The sequence below is a fragment of the Bombina bombina genome, chromosome 2, assembly GCF_027579735.1.
Source record: "Bombina bombina isolate aBomBom1 chromosome 2, aBomBom1.pri, whole genome shotgun sequence".
Taxonomy (NCBI): Eukaryota; Metazoa; Chordata; class Amphibia; order Anura; family Bombinatoridae; genus Bombina; species Bombina bombina.
In genome coordinates, this window is record NC_069500.1 from 267,516,287 (window position 1) to 267,537,921 (window position 21,635).

Below are 21,635 nucleotides of genomic sequence, written 5' to 3' on the forward strand. Positions count from 1 at the left end.
GGTAAGCATAAATTTTGTTTACTCTTGTAAGGTGTATCCAGTCCACGGATCATCCATTACTTGTGGGATACCAATACCAAAGCTATAGGACACGGATGAAGGGAGGGACAAGGCAGGTGCTTAAACGGAAGGCACCACTGCCTGAAAACCTTTCTCCCAAAAATAGCCTCCGAAGAAGCAAAAGTATCAAATTTATAGAATTTTGAAAAAGTATGAAGCGAAGACCAAGTCGCCGCCTTACAAATCTGTTCAACAGAAGCCTCATTCTTAAAAGCCCATGTGGAAGCTACCGCTCTAGTAGAATGAGCTGTAATCCTTTCAGGAGGCTGCTGGCCAGCAGTCTCATATGCTAAGCGTATTATACTCCTTAGCCAAAAAGAAAGAGAAGTTGCCGAAGCCTTTTGGCCTCTCCTCTGTCCAGAGTAGACAACAAACAATGCAGATGTTTGACAAAAATCTTTTGTAGCTTGTAAATAAAACTTTAAAGCACGAACCACGTCAAGATTGTGTTAAAGACGTTCCTTCTTTGAAGAAGGATTAGGACACAGTGACGGTACAACAATCTCCTGATTGATATTTTTATTAGATACCACCTTAGGTAGAAAACCAGGTTTGGTACGTAACACTACCTTATCGGAATGAAAAAGGAGATAAGGAGAATCACATTGTAAAGCAGATAACTCCGAAACTCTTCGAGCCGAGGAGATAGCTACTAAAAACAAAACTTTCCAAGATAAGAGCTTAATATCTATGGAATGCAAAGGTTCAAACGGAACCCCTTGAAGAACCTTAAGAACTAAATTTAAACTCCAAGGCAGAGCAACAGGTTTAAACACAGGCTTAATTCTGACTAAAGCCTGACAAAACGCCTGCACGTCTGGAACCTCAGCCAGACATTTGTGCAAAAGAATAGACAGAGCAGAAATCTGTCCCTTTAAGGAACTTGCTGACAAACCCTTCTCCAATCCATCTTGGAGAAAAGATAATATCCTAGGAATCCTGACCTTACTCCATGAGTAACCCTTGGATTCACACCAATGAAGATATTTACACCATATCTTATGATAGATTTTCCTGGTGACAGGCTTTCGCGCCTGTATTAAGGTATCAATGACTGACTCGGAGAAAGCACGCTTTGATAAAATCAAGCGTTCAATCTCCAAGCAGTCAGCCGCAGAGAAATTAGATTTGGATGGTTGAAAGGACCCTGAATTAGAAGGTCCTGCCTCAGAGGCAGAGTCCATGGTGGAAAGGATGACATGTCCACCAGATCTGCATACCAAGTCCTGCGTGGCCACGCAGGTGCTATAAAAATCACTGATGCTCTCTCCTGCTTGACCTTGGCAATCAGACGAGGGAGCAGAGGAAACAGTGGAAACACATAAGCCAGGTTGAAGGACCAAGGCGCTGCTAGAGCATCTATCAGCGCTGCCTTGGGATCCCTGGACCTGGATCCGTAACAAGGAAGCTCGGTGTTCTGGCGAGATGCCATGAGATCCAGTTCTGGTTTGCCCCAACGTTGAATCAACTGTGCAAACACCTCCGGATGGAGCTCCCACTCCCCCGGATGAAAAGTCTGTCGACTTAGAAAATCCGCCTCCCAGTTCTCTACTCCTGGGATATGGATAGCTGATAGGTGGCAAGAGTGAATCTCTGCCCAACGAATTATCTTTGAAACCTCCAACATCGCTAGGGAACTCCTTGTTCCCCCTTGATGGTTGATGTAAGCCGACTGAAATCTGATGAACCTCACTGCCGCTAGCTGAGGCCAAGCCTGAAGAGCATTGAATATCGCTGTTAGTTCCAGAATGTTTATCGGAAGGAGAGCCTCCTCCTGAGTCCATGACCCCTGAGCCTTCAGAGAGTTCCAGACTGCCCCCCAGCCCAGAAGGCTGGCATCTGTTGTTACTATTGTCCAATCTGGCCTGCGGAAGGTCATACCTTTGGACAGATGGACTCGAGATAGCAACCAGAGAAGAGAATTCCTGGTCTCTTGATCCAGATTTAGTAGAGGGGACAAATCTGTGTAATCCCCATTCCATTGACTGAGCATGCAGAGTTGCAGCGGTCTGAGATGTAGGCGGGCAAACGGCACTATGTCCATTGCCGCTACCATTAAGCCAATTACTTCCATACACTGAGCCACCGAAGGGAGAGAAGTAGAATAAAGAACACGGCAGGAATTTAGAAGTTTTGACAACCTGGCCTCTGTCAGGTAAATCCTGACCTCAGGAATGCCAGAACAATGTCCGTATGGGACTTGGCAATTTGGAAATTCGACGCCTGTATCAGAATGTCATCTAAGTAAGGGGCTACTGCTATGCCCCGCTGCCTTAGGACCACCAGAAGTGACCCCAGAACCTTCGTAAAGATTCTTGGTGCCGTAGCTAACCCAAAGGGAAGAGCCACAAACTGGTAATGCCTGTCTAGGAAGGTGAACCTGAGAAACCGATGATGATCTTTGTGTATCGGAATGTGAAGATAAGCATCCTTTAAGTTCACGGTAGTCATGTATTGACCCTCCTGGATCATAGGTAGGATGGTTCGAATAGTCTCCATCTTGAAAGATGGGACCCTGAGAAATTTGTTTAGGATCTTGAGATCTAAGATTGGTCTGAAGGTTCCCTCTTTCTTGGGAACCACAAATAGATTTGAATAGAATCCTTGCCCCTGTTCCTCCTTTGGAACTGGGTGGATCACTACCATAACTAGGAGGTCTTGAACACAATGTAAGAATGCCTCTCTCTTTATCTGGTCTGCAGATAATTGTGAAAGGTGAAATCTTCCTTTTGGGGAAGAAGCTTTGAAGTCCAGAAGATATCCCTGGGACACAATTTCCAACGCCCAGGGATCCTGGACATCTCTTGCCCAAGCCTGGGCGAAGAGAGAAAGTCTGCCCCCTACTAGATCCGTTACCGGATCGGGGGCCAATCTTTCACCTGTTTACCTTTGTTCCAAGCCTGGTTAGGTCTCCAGACCGGCTTGGACTGGGCAAAATTTCCCTCTTGTTTTGTATTAGAGGAAGATGATGCCGCACTCGTCTTAAAGTTTCGAAAGGCACGAAAATTAGTTTGTTTGGTCCTTAATTTGTTAGACCTATCCTGAGGAAGGGCATGACCTTTTCCTCCAGTAATATCAGAAATTATCTCCTTCAGTCCAGGCCCGAATAGGGTCTGCCCCTTGAAGGGAATATTGAGAAGCTTAGACTTTGAAGTAACGTCAGCTGACCAGGATTTAAGCCATAATGCCCTACGTGCCTGAATAGCAAAACCTGAGTTCTTAGCCGTTAGTTTAGTTAAATGAACAACGGCGTCAGAAACAAATGAATTGGCTAGCTTAAGAGCTTTAAGCTTGTCAAGTATATCATCCAATGGAGTTTCTACCTGTAAGGCCTCTTCCAGAGACTCAAACCAGAAGGCCGCAGCAGCAGTGACTGGGGCAATGCATGCAAGAGGCTGGAGAATAAAACCTTGTTAAATAAACATTTTCTTAAGGTAACCCTCTAACTTTTTATCCATTAGATCTAGGAAAGCACAACTGTCCTCGACGGGGATAGTTGTACGCTTAGCTAGGGTAGAAACTGCTCCCTCCACCTTAGGGACCATTTGCCATAAGTCCCGTGTAGCGGCATCTATTGGAAAAATTTTCTTAAAAATAGGAGGGGGAGAGAACGGTACACCTGGTCTATCCCATTCCTTAGTAATAATTTCTGAAAACCTTTTAGGTATTGGAAAAACATCAGTGTAAACAGGCACTGCATAGTATTTATCCAATCTACACAATTTCTCTGGCACTATAATGGTGTCACAGTCATCCAGAGTAGCTAAAACCTCCCTGAGCAACACGCGGAGGTGTTCAAGCTTAAATTTAAATGTTGACATATCAGAATCAGGTTGAAGCATCTTCCCTGAGTCAGAAAAATCACCCACAGAAAGAAGCTCTCCTGCCTCCGCTTCTGAATATTGTGAGGGGATATCAGACATAGCTACTAAAGCGTCAGAGTGCTCTGTATTTTTTCTAGCCCCAGAGCTGTCTCGCTTTCCTTGTAACTCTGGTAGTTTGGACAATACCGCTGTAAGGGTATGATCCATAACTGCCGCCATGTCTTGAGCGGGAGTCAAAAGGTTCTGACACTTGGGGCGAGTTAGTCGGCATAACTTCCCCCTTGTCAGTTTCCTCTGGTGATAAATCTTTTAAAGACAGCATATGATCTTTATAACTTAAAGTAAAATCAGTACATTTGGTACACATTCTAAGAGGGGGTTCCACAATGGCTTCTAAACATAATGAACAAGGAGTTTCCTCTATGTCAGACATGTTTAAACAGACTAGCAATGAGACCAGCAAGCTTGGAAAACACTTTGATAAATGTAAACAAGCAAAAAATAAATACGGTACTGTGCCTTTAAGAGAAACAAATTTTGTCAGAAATTGAAAAACAGTGATAAAAAGCAGTAAATCTTATGAAATTTTTACCATGTGTATATTAGACTAACAGAGCATTGCACCCACTTGCAAATGGATGATTAACCCCTTAGTTTCAAAACCGTATCAAAAAAACGATATAAACGTTTTTCAACAGTCACAACAAACTGCCACAGCTCTGCTGTGGCCCTAATATAACGACTTTGAAAGGCACAAAAACCCTTTAGAGAGGTCCTAAGTGTTCAGGGGACTCCTTCAGGGAAACTGGATGTCTCAAGCTGCAAAATCTAATGCGCATTTAGGCGCGAAAATAGGCCCCTCCCAACCTGTATTCACAGTGAGAGGGCCTAACAAAACTAACCCTAGGCAAAATCTAGCCAGCCATGTGGAAAAAACTGGGCCCCAATAAAGTTTTATCACCAATATGTATAAAAAAACGTTTAAACACTTCCAGCAAACGTTTTATTTTTCAGTAATGTGAGAAAGTAATAAGAATATTACCTTTTACAGCAAGCATGATACTAGTCGTTATTAAATCACTGTAATCAGGCTTACCTTAAATAAATCCGGTTTTAACAGCATTTTCTAGCATATTCATTTCTCTAGAAAAATTTAAACTGCACATACCTCATAGCAGGAGACCCTGCACGCCATTCCCCCAGCTGAAGTTACCTCTCCCTTCAGTTATGTGTGAGAACAGCAATGGATCTTAGTTACAACCTGCTAAGATCATCAAAGACCACAGTCAGACTCTTCTTCTACTTTCTGCTTGAGGCTAAAATAGTACAACTCTGGTACCATTTGAAAATAACAAACTTTTGATTGAAGATAAACTAAATAAAAACACCACATCTCTCTAGCTACTTCCATTCTTGTCGAGAGCTGCAAGAGAATGACAGGTAGTGGCAGTTAGAGGAGGAGCTATATAGACAGCTCTGCTGTGGGTGATCCTCTTGCAGCTTATTGTTGGGAAGGAGAATATCCCACAAGTAATGGATGATCCGTGGACTGGATACACCTTACAAGAGAAAAGCCCTTTTAAGGGCTATTGGTAGTTTAGTATTAGATTAGTTGTTTTTTTGTTTTTTTTTCATAGGGATTAGGTTTAATTTTTTTAATTTTTGATAATTTGGTTTATTGTTTTGTTAGCAATTTCCTTTCTTTTTTGCGTTTTGGGGGGTTGGCGGTTTAGGATTTAATAGATCAATTAGGTTTATTGTGATGTGGGGGTTTGGCGGTTTAGGGGTTAATAAGTTAATTAGTTACTTTGCAATGTGGGTGTTTGGCGGTTCAGGGGTTAATAAGTTAATGCACCTGTGATAACATATACATGCACGGCTTGAAGAGGTATGCTTTGAAGGTGATCTGATCACTGTTTTGGGTCGAGGGTTTGGTCCGGCTAGTTCGGCAGAGCGGCACTTTGGGGACTTTAAAGATATGGAATTATCTTCCTTGTGGATTACAAAAATATTTAATACCACTGGTTACCATACATATATCCAGTTCACCCTGGTGCACAAGAAGTTTGCTCTCAGTCTATTGACTTTTTTATTACTGGGATCCCATGCATGAATGTGGTATGTTTGTGAATTGTGTGATGTATTAAAGGATATTTTACTTTTTGACACTTATGTTTCTTGAGTTTTTATTATTAAATGGTTGTGCTGATTAAGCCTAGACTTTTGGAAATCCCTCCATTTAGGGAATCCACTTTCTTGCTATGTTTGTAAAAATATCATTCTCTAGGTAGCACCTGTTTCTTTAACAATAAGTATCTGAGTGCAGCTGTCCTGTTCTGTTTTGGTTAATAAGTTACTTTGCATTGTGGATGTTTGGCAGTTTTGGGGTTAATACATTTATAAGGTATTTTGCGATGTGGGTGAATGGTGGATTAGGGGCTAATACATTTATTAGGTAGATTGCAATGTAGGTGAATGGCGGATTAGGGGTGAATAGTTTAATTAGGCATATTGCATTGTGGGGGGTTGTCGGTTTAGGGGTTAATACTTTTATTATTAGTAGCGATGTGGTGGGATTGCGGATATATGCATATGTAATATCGCCCTAGGCATCTCATACAAGCCTGCCTGACTGCAGATTTTATTGTACTAGAGTTCCAAATACTAGTGTATTTCATGCAGAATTGAAATATCTATATGATAAGGCTTAATATTCATTAAATATAAAATCCAAAGTTAAAATGTTAGTTTTAGACGTTGAATTTATGAAGTGTGAAATTATTTACCTTCCTGTATTTTGCCCTTGCATCGTGCTAGCAAAATCAGTTCTGTCCATGCAAGGTGGAGATTCACATGATTTCCAGAGCCCTTTGAATTTAGGCCGGATGTCCTCTAAATACAATTGACAAAATGACATTATGACTACATGCAGTATTATTATTTTTCAATTTATGCTTTTGAAATAAAACTGTGAAACACGGAAAAATTTTTAGCAAATAAATGGTCAGTAAAAATGAATTAATGCTATATCAGTGAATGATAAGTTAATGATTTTGTATCGTCTCTTCATTACGCTTTCATTTTTACTATCTTCAATTCCATTAATTCACATATTTTATGTTCATATTGCGAAAAAAAAAACCTTTAAATTGGAAAGAGCATATGATTATCATTTACTATTTTAATGTTAGTGTTGTCGTTTTAAAAAGGTAGCTTCTCTGAGCTCTTTAATTTGGGAAATTGTGTTGATATGCCCTGTACACTTATTTTCTGACTATACCGTAACTGGACTGGGTTCTATGAGTACAACATTGCTTGTTGGAACACTACCCCTTCATTTTGAATGAAGGTCTTTAACAATAAAACTGACTCTTAAAGGACCAGTAAATACAGTAGATTTGCATAATCAACAAATGTATGATAAAAAAGAAATGGAAATGACTAGTAGATTTTTTATCAACAAATTTTAAAGTTATGTCCATTTCCACTATTCTTGTATCATGTGACAGCCATCAGCCAATCAAAAATGCATATACTGTACGTATATTCTGTGAATTCTTGCACATGCGCTGTAGGAGTTGGTGACTCAAAAAGTGTAAATATAAAAAGACTATGCACATTTTGTTAATGGAAGTAAATTGGAAAGTTGTTTAAAACTGCATGCTCTATCTGAATCATAAAAGTTTAAGTTTGACTTGAGTGTCCCTTTTAATGCATAGGAATGCAAAACTCTTTCTGAGCAGTATCACAAGCTGAACCATATGAATCTGTTGTGATGTTTGTGCAACTTTCAAGAGGCAATTTTAAAAGCCAATAATATTATAAAACTGTTAACCTTGTTCTTCTTAAAAGCTGACATCCCAACTGTCCCTATTTGATAGTGACTGTCCCTAATTATTTGTTCTTTCCCGCTTTCTCTCTGTGACAGCCATATCTCCCAATTTGCAGAACTGCCCTAAGAACCACCCAGATATACAAACAAACTGACCAGGCATGCATACTAACCAGCAAGACAAACTATAATCCCACACGTCAACCACCTGTAACCACGCCCCCTTCCAATACAATCCTGCCCACAAAACAGCCCCGGCCTCCCTCAACCTCTCGAGTCCCTAATAGATAGCCACAAACACTGGAAGGTATGTTAAAAGTACTTTTTATGTTTTTTTAAAGCATGTCCCTGTATAGCAATAAAGCTTTTGTCCTTATTAGCCAATAATGGTTAAACTTCTAGGGGTCGATCCGATAAAAATTGTCGCCCGCAAAAGCTGGCGATGCCAATATTTGCGAGGGTTTGGTATCCTATATACGGCGTAACCTAGAAGTTACGCGCGTATATTTCTGCCGTCGCCCGTAGTTTTTGGGGCCATAGGCAGGTATACCAATCCCGCGCAGTTTGGTATCCAATATACAGCGTAAGGACTTACGTGGCGAAAATGGAGAAATCTTACTCCATTTTCACCTCACCACAAAAAGCAGCCGTAAGAAGCCTTACGCTGACTATTGGAGCCCCGTAACTCCCTAAACTGGCTGCTAAATAAACCTAACACCTAACGCATGCGCAATGTCTATCTCCCTGTCAACCGCGATCCCCCGCTGCAATCCCTAATAAAGTATTTAACCCCTAAACTGCCGTTAATTATTTTAACTAGGTATAATAGCTATTAAATAGTTATTAACTATTTAATAGCTACCTAGTTAAAATAATTACCCAATTACCTGTAAAATAAATCCTAACCTAAGTTACAAATACACCTACACTATCAATAAATTAAAGAAACTACAAATATCTATCTAAAAATACAATTAAATAAACTAAACTAAATAACAAAAAAACCCCCACTAAATTACAAAAAATAAAAAAAAGATTACAAGATTTTTAAGCTAATTACACCTATTCTAAGCCCCCTAATAAAATAATAAAGCCCCCCAAAATAAAAAAATTCCCTACCCTATTCTAAATTAAAAAAAGTTCAAAGCTCTTTTACCTTACCAGCCCTTAAAAGGGCCTTTTGTGGGGGCATGTCCCAAAGAAAACTGCTCTTTTGCCTGAAAAAAAAACACAATACCACCCCCCAACATTACAACCCACCACCCACATACCCCTAATCTAACCCAAACCCCCCTTAAATAAACCTAACACTACCCCCCTGAAGATCTCCCTACCTTATCTTCACCACGCCAGGCCGAACTCCTCATCCGATCCGGGCGATGTCTTCCAGCAAGCGGCAGTGAAGTCTTCTTCCATCCGGGCGATGTCTTCAAGCAAGCGGCAGAGAGTCTTCTTCCATCGGCGATGTCTTCAAGCAAATCGGCATCTTCAATCTTCTTTCTTCGCTCCTCCGCCGCGGAGCATCCATCCGGCACGACGACTTCCCGACGAATGAGGTTCCTTTAAATGATGTCATCCAAGATGGCGTCCGTCGAATTCCGATTGGCTGATAGGATTCTATCAGCCAATCGGAATTAAGGTAGAAAAATCTGATTGGCTGATTGAACTTGAATCTGATTGGCTGATTCAATCAGCCAATCAGATTTTTCTACCTTAATTCCTATCAGCCAATCGGAATTCGACGGACGCCATCTTGGATGACGTCATTTAAAGGAACCTCATTCGTCGGGAAGTCGTCGTGCCGGATGGATGCTCCGCGGCGGAGGAGCGAAGAAAGAAGATTGAAGATGCCGATTTGCTTGAAGACATCGCCGATGGAAGAAGACTCTCTGCCGCTTGCTTGAAGACATCGCCCGGATGGAAGAAGACTTCACTGCCGCTTGCTGGAAGACATCACCCGGATCGGATGAGGAGTTCGGCCCGGCATGGTGAAGATAAGGTAGGGAGATCTTTAATTTATTGATAGTGTAGGTGTATTTGTAACTTAGGTTAGGATTTATTTTACAGGTAATTGGGTAATTATTTTAACTAGGTAGCTATTAAATAGTTAATAACTATTTAATAGCTATTATACCTAGTTAAAATAATTAACAATTTACCTGTAAAATAAATAAAATAAATATAAACCCTAACATAGCTATAATGTAATTATTAATTATATTGTTGCTATCTTAGGGTTTATTTTATAGGTAAGTATTTAGATTTAAATAGGAATATTTTAATTAATAATATTAATATTAGATTTATTTTAATAAGAGTTTAGTTAGGGATGTTAGAGTTAGATAGGGTTGTTATACTTAATATATATATAATATAATAACGATATTAACTATATTAACCCTAATATAATTAGGGTTAATATAGTTAATATATATAATATAATAATTATATTAACTATATTAACCCTAATATAATTAGGGTTAATATAGTTAATATAGCTGGCGGCGGTGTAGGGGGATTAGATTAGGGGTTAATAATTTTAAAATAGATAGCGGCGGGGTAGGGGCTCACTTTAGGGGGTAGGTAAGGTAGATGGCGGCGGTGTTAGGGGCTCACTTTAGGGGGTTATAGATTTAATATAGCTGGCGGCGGTTTAGGGGTTAATAACTTTATTAGGTTGCGGCGGGGTTTGGGAGTGGCGGTTTAGGGGTTAATACATATTTTATTGTTAGGATAGTGAGGGGGGATAGCGGATAGAGGGTTAGACGTGTCGGGCTATGTTAGGGAGGCGTGTTAGACAGTGCGGGTGATTTAGACTTTAGTCAGGTTTTGTAGGCGCCGGCAGTTTCTAACGTGCCGTAAGTCACTGGCGACGCCAGAAATTTGTACTTGCGCAGATTTCTGGACATCGCTGGTTTATCCGACTTACGGCACGTTAGCATCTGACGGCGCAGTATATGGGATAGCTTGAGTTGCGAGCTGAAACTGCGGGCGACGCGGGTTCCCTCGCTTGCGCCGCAAACTACGCCGTTTATCGGATCATGCCCCTGGTGTTGCTTAAAAGGGACACTCAAGTCAAAATTAAACTTTCATTATACAGATAAAGGTTTTTTTATATTTAAACTTTTGGAGTCACTATCTCATACTGAGCATGTGCAAGAATTCACAGAATATAAATATATGCATTTGTGATTGGCTGATGGCTGTCACAAGATAAAGGGGGAGTGGAAATAGACATATCTTTGAAATGTGTTAGAAAAAAAAATCTACTACTTATTTTAAGTTAAGTGCTATTGTATTGTCTTTTTATCATGCATTTGTTGATTATGCAAATCTACTATACTTACTTTAACATGTTTAACTGTTCCTCTTTAATATGCATAATTGATTTGTTTCCTTTTTTAACTATCCTTTAAGATTTCAAAGCAGAAGTGACAAAAATCTAATTATGTATGTTGTGCTGATATATTTTAATTGCTAATTTAACTTCTTCTTACTGTTTAACCTTTTGGAAATTCTTCTTGTATTATTAAATGCCTTTTTGCCGCTCTTACTAGAAAAAATAGTAAAACATCGAAGTTCAAGGAAGCTCAAATAAATCTGCATTTGTCACTCTCTAGAGCAGCTGACTTCATTTTGAGTCACTTGAGGTTAGTAAATACAATATGTAAATAAGGATGTTCTGAATCTAAAAAGAAGATGCTTTAGAGAATTATAAAAAAAGTTGATGATTTAACTATGTATTTGTAGATCAAAAATTAAACTCACAATGAGCAATTAACTTGAACGCGTTTTTCCAATAACAAGAAAAGCATGATAAATTATTCTTTTTACTTGTGAAAAAAGGAACAAAAAAGAATATTTGAATATTTTATTCTAGCCGTAGCTAAACTAAAATAAGATATTTAAGTTTTAACAAAATATAGAAAAGGCTTGTGCTCTCAGCATAATGTTATATACAGAAATATATTCAGAATGCCTATCATCAACAAGAGGGTGTATAATTAAAGGGACATAAACCCAAAACATGTTATGATTCAGATAAAGTGTAAAATAAAAAAAAAATTAAAAAAAGTTATGCTTACCTGATAAATTTATTTCCGGATATGGAGAGTCCACAACATCATCAATTACTAGTGGGGACATCACTCGTAGCCAGCAGGAGGAGGCAAAGAGCACCACAGCAAAGCTGTTAAGTGATTTATCAGGTAAGCATAAATTTTGTTTTCTTTCCTAAGATATGGAGAGTCCACAACGTCATCAATTACTAGTGGGAACCAATACCCAAGCTAGAGGACACAGATGACTAGGGAGGTAAAACAAGACTGGCAGAGCTAAACAGAACTCACCACCGCTCGAAGAACCTTTCTCCCAAAAGAAGCCGCAGTCGAGGCAAAAGTATCAAATTTGGAAAAAGTATGCAGAGAGGACCAAGTTGCAGCCTTGCAAATCTGTCCAGAGAAGTTTAATTTTTTAAAAGTCCAAGAAAAGGAGACAGACCTCATGGAATGAGCTGTAATTCTCTCAGGAGGCTGCTGGCCAGCAGTCTCATAAGCCAAACGAATTATACTTCTCAACCAAAGGGAAAGAGAAGTAGCAGTACTTATCTTTCCCTTTGGTTGAGAATGCAGTACTTCGCTTTCCAGAGAAACAAACAAACAGGGCAGAGGACTGACGAAAATCCTTAGTCGTCTGTAGGTAGAACTTTAGAGCACGCACAACATCCAAGTTGTGCAACAAACGTTCCTTATGAGAAGAAGGATTAGGACATAGAGAAGGAACAACAATTTCCTAATTAATATTTCTATCCGAAACCACTTTAGGAAGAAACCCCAACTTAGTACAAAGAACCGCATTATCAGCATGAAAAATAAGGTAAGATGAATCACACTGCAAAGCTGACAGTTCCGAGACTCTCCGAGCAGAAGAGATAGCAATAAGAAACAAAACCTTCCAAGATAACAACTTAATATCTATGGAATGCAACGGCTCAAACGGAGCCTGCTGCAAAACTTTAAGAACAAGGTTAAGGCTCCAAAGAGGAGCAACTGATTTAAACACAGGCCTGATTCTAACCAGGCCCTGACAAAAAGATTAAACATCTGGCACATCCACCAGACGCTTATGTAAAAAATAGATAATGCAAAAATCTGACATTTCTGAGAACTGACTGACAATCCTTTCTCCAGACCTTCCTGGAGAAAGGACAAAATCCTAGCAATCCTGACCCTACTCCAAGAGTAGCCTTTGGATTCACACTAACAAAAGGTATTTACGTCATACCTTATGGTAAATTTTCCTAGTGACAGGCTTGCGAGCCTGGATAATAGTCTCAATAACCGACTCTAAGCGTTCAATCTCCAAGCAGTCAGCTTCAGAGAAACAAGATTTGGATGGAGGAATGGACCATTAGTTAGAAGTCCTTCCTTAGAGGCAACATCCAAGGTGGCAGAGATGACATCTTCACTAGGTCTGCATACCAAATCCTGCGAGGCCATGCATTAAAATCACTGACGCTCTCTCCTGTTTTATACAAGCAATGACTCGTGGAAGGAGCGCAAACGGAGGAAACAGGTATGCTAGACTGAAATCCTAAGGAACCGCCAGAGCATCTATCAGGGTAGCCTGCATATCTCTTGACCTTGAACCGTACCTTGGATGTTTGGGGTTCTGCCGAGACGCCATCAGATCCAACTCCAACACCCCCATTTGAGGGTTAACATGGATAACACCTCCGGATGGAGAGCCCACTCCCCGGGATGAAATGTCTGTCTTCTCAGGAAATCTGCTTCCAAGTTGTCCACTCCTGGAATGTGGATGGCAGATATACAGCAATTGTGAGCTTCCGCCCACTGAACAATCTGAGCCACCTCTATCATGGAGTTCCTCCATGGTGGTTGATGTAAGCCACTGAGGTGATGTTGTCCGACTGGAACCTGATAAACCGGGCTAAAGACAACTGAGGCCAATCCATCAGAGCATTGTAAATCGCTCTCAACTCCAAGATATTAATGGGGAGAGCAGACTCCTCCCGAGTCCATAGTCCCTGCGCCTTTAACAAGTCACAGACTACTCTCCAGCCCAGCAGGCTGGCGTCTGTGGTCACAATCACCCAGAAAGGTCTCTGGAAGCATGTGCCCTGAGACAGATGCTCCTGAGAAAGCCACCACGGGAGAGAGTCTCTTGATGACTGATCTAGATCTATCCTCTGAGACAGATCCGAATGGTCTTCGTTCCATTGTCTGAGCATGCATAACTGCAGAGCTCTCAAATGGAATTGAGCAAAGGGAATGATGTCCATGGAAGCGACCATCAGACCAATTACCTCCATAAAATCAGCCACTGATGGCCGAACTGTAGACTGCAGAGAGAGGCAAGAGGAAAGAATTTTGGATTTTCTGACCTCTGTCAGAAATATTTTCATAGATAGGGAATCTATTATGGTCCCTAAGAAAACTACCCTTGTAGCTGGAACAAGGGAACTCTTTCCCAGATTCACTTTCCATCCATGGGAACGTAGAAAAGACAACAAGATCTCTATATGAGAGTTTGCTTTTTGAAAAGATGGCGTCTGAACCAATATGTTGTCCAGGTATGGCGCCACTGCAATTCCCCGAGACCAGGGGCTTCATTACATATGCAGCGTTGCCCGCAAAAGCCGGTTTTTGCACGGATTTGGTATCCTATATACAGCGGCGCATATAAATGTGGCACGTATATTTCACCCGTCGCCCGCAGTTTTTACTCCCATAGGATAACATGGGACTGCGTCGTAAATCGGTATCCAATATCCAGCGTAAGGAGTTACGTGGCGAAAATGGAGAAATCGTACTCCATTTTTACCTCACCATAAAAGGCAGCCGTAGCAAGCCTTGCGCTGAGTTTGGGAGCACCGTAACTCCCAAAAATGCCTGCAAAAATAAACTAGATAAACACCTAACACATGCGCAATGTCTATCTACCTGTCAACCGCAATCACACCCCGCAATAACTAATAAAGTTTATTAGCCCCTATATCCGTCATAAAACCCACACCACAAGTAATAACTAGCGGCTAGATTACGAGTTTTGTGGTATGAGTGAAAAAGCAGCGTTATGGCTCTTTTTCACTACCGCTGGTATTACGAGTTTTGCAGATATAGGTGTACCACACAATTTTTTGGCCATAATGCAACATAACTACCGCAGCTTTTAAAAAGTCCTTTTTCAATGGGACTTCCACAGCGCCAGTATTACGAGTTTGCCTGTCCAGCCAAAAAGTGAGCGGTATAGCCTATACCGTCAAGATCCATACCGTAAACTGAAAGTCAGTAGTTATGGCTTTTATGTTACAAAGCCGTAACATAAAACTCATAACTAAAGTGCTAAAAAGTACACTAACACCCATAAACTACCTATTTTCTTGAAAAAGAGCTGATTATCTTGGGGCAATGCCCTGAAAAAAGCCCTTTTAAGGGCTACTGGTAGTTTATTAAATTAGGGGGTGTTTTCATTTTGGGGGGGCTTTTTTTATTTTTATAGGGATTAGGTATAATTTTTGTAAAATCTGGTCATTTTCTTTATTATTTTCTGTAATCTTAGATTTTTTATTTTCTGTAATTGTAGCTTAAAGGGACAGTCTACACCAGAATTTTGATTAGACTGTCCCTTTAATTTATACTGATTTTATTTGTATTTTTAAAGTGGTGTTAGGTTTTTAATTTAATAGTAACTTTAGTATTTTGTTAATTAGGTAATTTGGGTTCATTTAGGGGGTGTTAGGTTAGGGGTTAAATTTATTGTGTTATGGGCTATGGCGGTTTAGGGGTTAATACTTTATTAGGTAGTTTGCTATGTTGGGGTTGGCGGATTTAGGGGTTAATAATGGAGTTATTACTTGCGGTGTGGGTTTGATGGCGGATATAGGAGTTAATAGTTTAATTAGGCTTATTGCGTTGTGGGGGTTGTCGGTCTAGGGGTTAATACATTTATTATTAGTAGTGAGAAGGGGGGATTGCGGATATAGGGGTTTTTACCTGTAGGGCTTATTTTTGGGAGGCGTGTTAGACTTTTACGGGGGGATTTGTTATTTTCTTTACTTTTCTTAGGCGCCGGCAGTTTCTAAAGTGCCGTAAGTCACTGGCGACTCTAGAAATTTGTATTTACGCTCATTTCTGGACATCGCTAGTTTATCCGACTTACGGCACTTTATGAACTGCCGGCTGGGTTTATTGGATACCCCGATGTGCGAGGTGAAATTACGGGGTGGCACAGGTTGCAGTGCTTGCGCTGAAGCCTGTGCCGTATACATAATCGCGCCCCTGATCCCTGCCAAGAGAGCCCCCAGAACCTTTGAGAAAATTCTGGGAGCTGTGGCAATGCCAAACGAAAGAGTAATAAACTGAAATTGTGTGTGTAGAAAAGCGAATCTTAGGAACTTGTGATGATCCCTGTGGATGAGAACATGAAGATACACATCCTTCAGGTCTATGGTTGTCAAGAAATGACCCTCTTGGACCAAAGGAAGAATAGAATGAATGGTTTCCATTTTGAAGCATGGTACCCTGAGAAACTTGTTGAGACACTTTAGGTATAGAACAGGACGAAAAGTCCCCTCTTTTTTGGGAACCACAAACAGATTTGAATAGAATCCTAGAGTCTGTTTCCTTACAGGAACTGGGACTATCACTCCCAGGGAAGAAAGGTCTTGAACGCAATCCAAGAATGCCTCTCTTTTTATCTGGTCTGCAGATAATCTTGAGAGATGAAACCTGCCCCTGGGAGGAAAAGTTTTGAATTCTATTTTGTAACCCTGAGATACTATGTCCACAGCCCAGGGATATCTTGTATCCAAGCTTGATGAAACAGAGAAAGTTTGCCCCCCATTTGATCCGATTCCAGATCGGGGGCAAACCCTTCATGCTGATGCGGGCTTCTTAGATTGCTTCCCCTTGTTCCAAGACTTAGTGGGTTTTCAAGAAGACTTGGACTGTTCCTGCTTGGAAGAGGAAGACTTCCTTTGAAGTTATGAAAGGAATGAAAAATACTTTGATGTCCTTTAGGTCTATTCTTCTTGTCTTTTGGTAGAAAAGACCCTTTTCCACCAGTAATATCAGAAATTATTTCTGCCAGACCAGGTCCAAACAAGGTCTTAACCTTGTAAGGAAGTGCCAGAAGCTTGGACTTAGAAGTAACATCCGCTGACCATGATTTTAGCCACAATGCCCTGCGCTCTAGGACAGCGAAGCCAGATATCTTGGCTTCCAGTTTAATAACTTGCATGGTAGCATCAGAAATAAAGGAATTGGCTAGCTTAAGAGCCTTAATTCTGTCTTGGATCTCCTCCAAAGGAGTCTCTACTAAAATCGAATCAGACAAGGCGTTGCACCAACAAGATGCCGTACTTGACACAGTGGCAATACAAACTGCAGGTTGCCATTGAAGACCTTGATGAAAATACATCTTCTTCAAATAAGCCTCCAGCTTTTTGTCCATTGGATCCTTAAAAGAGCAGCTATCTTCAATAGGGATAGTAGTTCTCTTAGCCAGAGTAGAAATTGCCCCTTCTACTTTAGGCACCGTACGCCATGAATCTTTAATGAAGTCAGCAGCAGGAAACATATTTTTAAAGACAGGAGACAGGGAAAAAGGTATCCCTGGCTTCCCCCATTCCTGTGAAATAATCTCCGTGGCACGGTCTGGAACAGGAAACACTTCCACAGTGGAAGGAACATCACAGTATTTATTAAGTTTACTAGATTTCTTAGGGTTGACAACGATAGGAGTATCGGAGTCATCCAAAGTAGCCAAAACCCTCCTTTAACAATACACAAAGAAGTTCAAGCTTAAATCTGAAGGTTACTACTTAAGCATCAGATGAAGGAATTATACTGTCCGAATCTGAGATTTCACCCTCAGAGGCTACCGACGTATCCTCTTCAACAGACTTATGAGGGAGAGCAACCTGAGTAGTAGTGTTTGGAACACAAACCTTACTATCTGAATCTCTAATTTTCCTCTTGCGGTTTCCCTTTAACATAGGAAAAGCAGATAATGCTGCAGATACCGCAGAAGATACCTGAGCAGCAATTTCTGTGGGCAAATAAACTCCTCCAGGAGGTTGAGAGGAACTGAAGGGCACTGCATGTGACGCCATAGAGGCTTGGGACATTTGAGGAGAAAACTGTGGCATTGCTTGAACAACATCAACCTGAGAGAAATTTGGCTCAGTGGGCAAAATTTTACTTTTAAACTCTATGGTTCTAGCTAAACAAGAAGCACAGAGTTGCATAGGCAAAACAATGTGTGCCTCCAAACATAGTAAACATCTGTCACAAGCAACATTGTCCTCTATCTGGTCTGCAGATTGATCCATGTCCACAGCACAGTAAAAATTCCCCAAGAGCGTTATTTTTCTGTAGCATAACACGCTAAATGGACATTGACAAGTTTTGACAAAAACATTAAACACCTCTACACCTCTGAGGTGCTCCTACCATACCCACAGGAGTATATCAGAGAACTGAAAACTGAAAATTCTCCTTCAGCGTATCGAGCCGACACAGGAGAATGAAGGAAAGCTGTGACGCCGCTCTGCTCCGTTACTACAGAGAGCCGGAAGTCACATAATCATCAGAGAAGGGAAACTGTGCCACACTAAAAGCGTGCATTCCCTATCTCCGCTAAAAGACCGCTCAAAAGCAAGGCAACTCCTCACAGTAGGCTAATTGATACTCCAGAAAGGTACAAACAGTGAAAAACATGAACTGTAAAAAAACGCTAGTTGTCACACACAATATGTCTCAAGCAGCATGTGAAAACACAAATGTTCAAAAAGCAGCACTTTAGCTTACTGAACTAAAAATTTCCAATAAAAGCCCACAAAAAAACTAAAATAAACCACAGTGGATTAAAAGTTCCATATATGAATGGAAAAAATTAACCCCTAATCTCCCACATCAGTGCATGCACCCTGCTCATGAAATAATCCAGCCTAATTAATTATATTAAAACTGTCCCAAATATACTGCAGCATAAATCTTCTTAAAAGTGCCAGACTTCAGAACCTAAAAGACAAAAAACACGTACCTGCAGACTAGCTGTCTGGCAGGACGATAGCTTACAAGGTGTGAGAGGACACATACTCCTCACAGAGACCTGTAGTAAAAGAAAGAACAGAGTAAACCTACTCTGGCTTTCTATTTCTATACCATGGGCAGTAAATATGTTAGGAAAACAAAGCAAGGCCCACCTCACAAGTTCCTAACTGCTTTAAAGCCACCACTACTCTACTGCTGAGATTGACGTGGACTACAGCAATACCCAAAAAATCTTGCTTGTAGCGAAAAGAAATCCAATTTTTTTCAGACAACAAAACTTTGCCTCCTCCATTGACAGAGGCAAAGAGAATGACTGGGTATTATGGGTAGGGGAGTGACACTTAACAGCTTTGCTGTGGTGCTCTTTGCCTCCTCCTGCTGACCAGGAGTGATATTCCCACTAGTAATTGGTGATGTTGTGGACTCTCCATATCTTAGGAAAGAAATAAAATTTACATCTATTAGCAAATTTATTTTGTTTTCTTGCTATCTTTTGCTGAACAGCAGTTAGGAAGAAGTAGGAGCATGCATGTGACTGGAGAAATATATGGCAGCAGTCTATCTAGATATCTCTTCAACAAAACATACGACAACAAAATAAATTTGAAAACAGATTAAAAAAAATTAATTGTATGCTTTGTCTGAATCACGACAAAAAAAAGGGGTTTCATGTTCCTTTAAAGAGACATTAAACACTAAGGCCTCTATTTATCAAGCCGTCAACTTACCTGCATTCGACGGCACCAATACGCTTGCCTAAGATCGCCTAACATCGCTGCCGCGGACCTGAATACGTTCTCCAAAATAATCAAAAAAGCTGTCAAAAAGCCACGCACCAAGTACGGTGCGATGAGCAGCGGACTGTTGTTAACTAACAGTCATCGATCTCGCTGCTCTTTGGCTTTTTTACAGCTTTCTTGGTACCCTGTCACTAAACACCCACACTATACTATACTGTTTACCCCCTATACCGCTGCTCCCGGAGCCCACCGCAACTCTAATAAATGTATTTACCCCTAAACCCCCGCTCCCGGAGCCGCCGCAACTAAATAAAGTGTTTAACCCCTAAACCGCCACTCCCGGACCCTGCCGCAACTAAATAAAGTGTTTAACCCCTAAACTGCCACTCCCGGAGCCCACCGCCACCTACATTATATTTATTAACCCCTAATCTGCCCCCCTACACTGCCGCCACCTACATTAAATTTATTAACCCCTACTCTGCCCCCCCTACACCGCCGCCACTATATTAAATGTATTAACCCCTAAACCTAAGTCTAACACTAACCCTAACACCACCTAACTTAAATCTAATTTAAATAAATCTAAATAAAATTATTCCTATTTAAAACTAAATACTTACCTATAAAATAAACCCTAAGCTAGCTACAATATAACTAATAGTTACATTGTAGCTATCTTAGGGTTTATTTTTATTTTAAAGGCAAGTTTGTATTTATTTTAACTAGGTACAAAAGTTATTAAATAGTTATTAACTATTTAATAGCTACCTAGTTAAAATAAATACAAAAGTACTTGTAAAATAAAACCTAACCTAAGTTACAATTACACCTAACACTACACTTTCATTAAATTAATTACCTACATTAACTACAATTAACTACAATTAAATAAAATTAAAAAAATTAAAAACACTAAATTACAGAAAATAATACAATAATTAAAAGTTTTTTAAACTAATTACACCTAATCTAATCCCCCTAATAAAATAAAAAAGCCCCCCAAAATAATAAAAAGCCCTACCCTATACTAAATTACAAATAGCCCTTAAAAGGGCTTTTGCGGGGCATTGCCCGAAAGTAATCAGCTCTTTTACCTGAAAGAAAAAGTACAATACCCCCCCAACATTAAAACCCACCACCCATACACCCTACTCTAAAACCCACCCAATCCCCCCTTAATAAAACCTAACACTAACCCCTTGAAGATCACCCTACCTTGAGACGTCTTCACCCAACCGGGCCGAAGTCCTCCACGAAACCCGGGCGAAGAGGTCCTCCAGACGGGCAGAAGTCTTCATCCAAGCCGGCCAGAAGAGGTCCTCCAGACGGGCAGATGTCTTCATCCAGGCGGCATCTTCTATCTTTATCCATCCGGGGCGGAGCTGGTCCATCTTCAAGACATCCGACGCGGACCATCCTTCCTGGCCGACGACTAACTGACGAATGAAGATTCCTTTAAATGACGTCATCCAAGATGGCGTCCCTTGAATTCCGATTGGCTGATTGGAACAGCCAAATGAATGCAAGCTCAATCCTATTGGCTGTTTGAACTTCAATCCTATTGGCTGATTGCATCAGCCAATAGGATTTTTCCTATCTTAATTCCGATTGGCTGAATCAGAATTAAAGGAACACCATCTTGGATGACGTCATTTAAAGGAACCTTCATTCGTCGGTTAGTCGTCGGCCAGGAAGGATGCTCAGCGTCGGATGTCTTGAAGATGGACCTGCTCCGCGCCGGATGGATGAAGATAGAAGATGCCGCCTGGATGAAGACTTCTGCCCATCTGGAGGACCTCTTCTGGCCGGCTTGGATGAAGACTTCTGCCCGTCTGGAGGACCTCTTCTGGCCGGCTTGGATGAAGACTTCTGCCCGTCTGGAGGACCTCTTCGCCCGGCTTCGTGGAGGACTTCGACCCAGTTGGTTGAAGACGTCTCAAGGTAGGGTGATCTTCAAGGGGTTAGTGTTAGGTTTTATTAAGGGGGGATTGGGTGGGTTTTAGAGTAGGATTGGGTGTGTGGGTTTTAATGTTGGGGGGGTATTGTACTTTTTTTCAGGTAAAAGAGCTGATTACTTTGGGGCAATGCACTGCAAAAG

At 40.8% G+C, this 21,635-nt stretch overlaps 1 protein-coding gene across 1 annotated transcript in view; it reads right to left on the bottom strand.

Moving 5' to 3' along the window:
• TMEM232 (transmembrane protein 232) overlaps positions 1-21,635 on the bottom strand; it is a 403,406-nt gene that overhangs the window by 351,578 nt on the left and 30,193 nt on the right. The window contains exon 3 of the mRNA XM_053699731.1: positions 6,671-6,776. Within this exon, the coding sequence (XP_053555706.1) occupies positions 6,671-6,776 (106 nt within the window). The remainder of the gene's footprint in view (positions 1-6,670; positions 6,777-21,635) is intronic.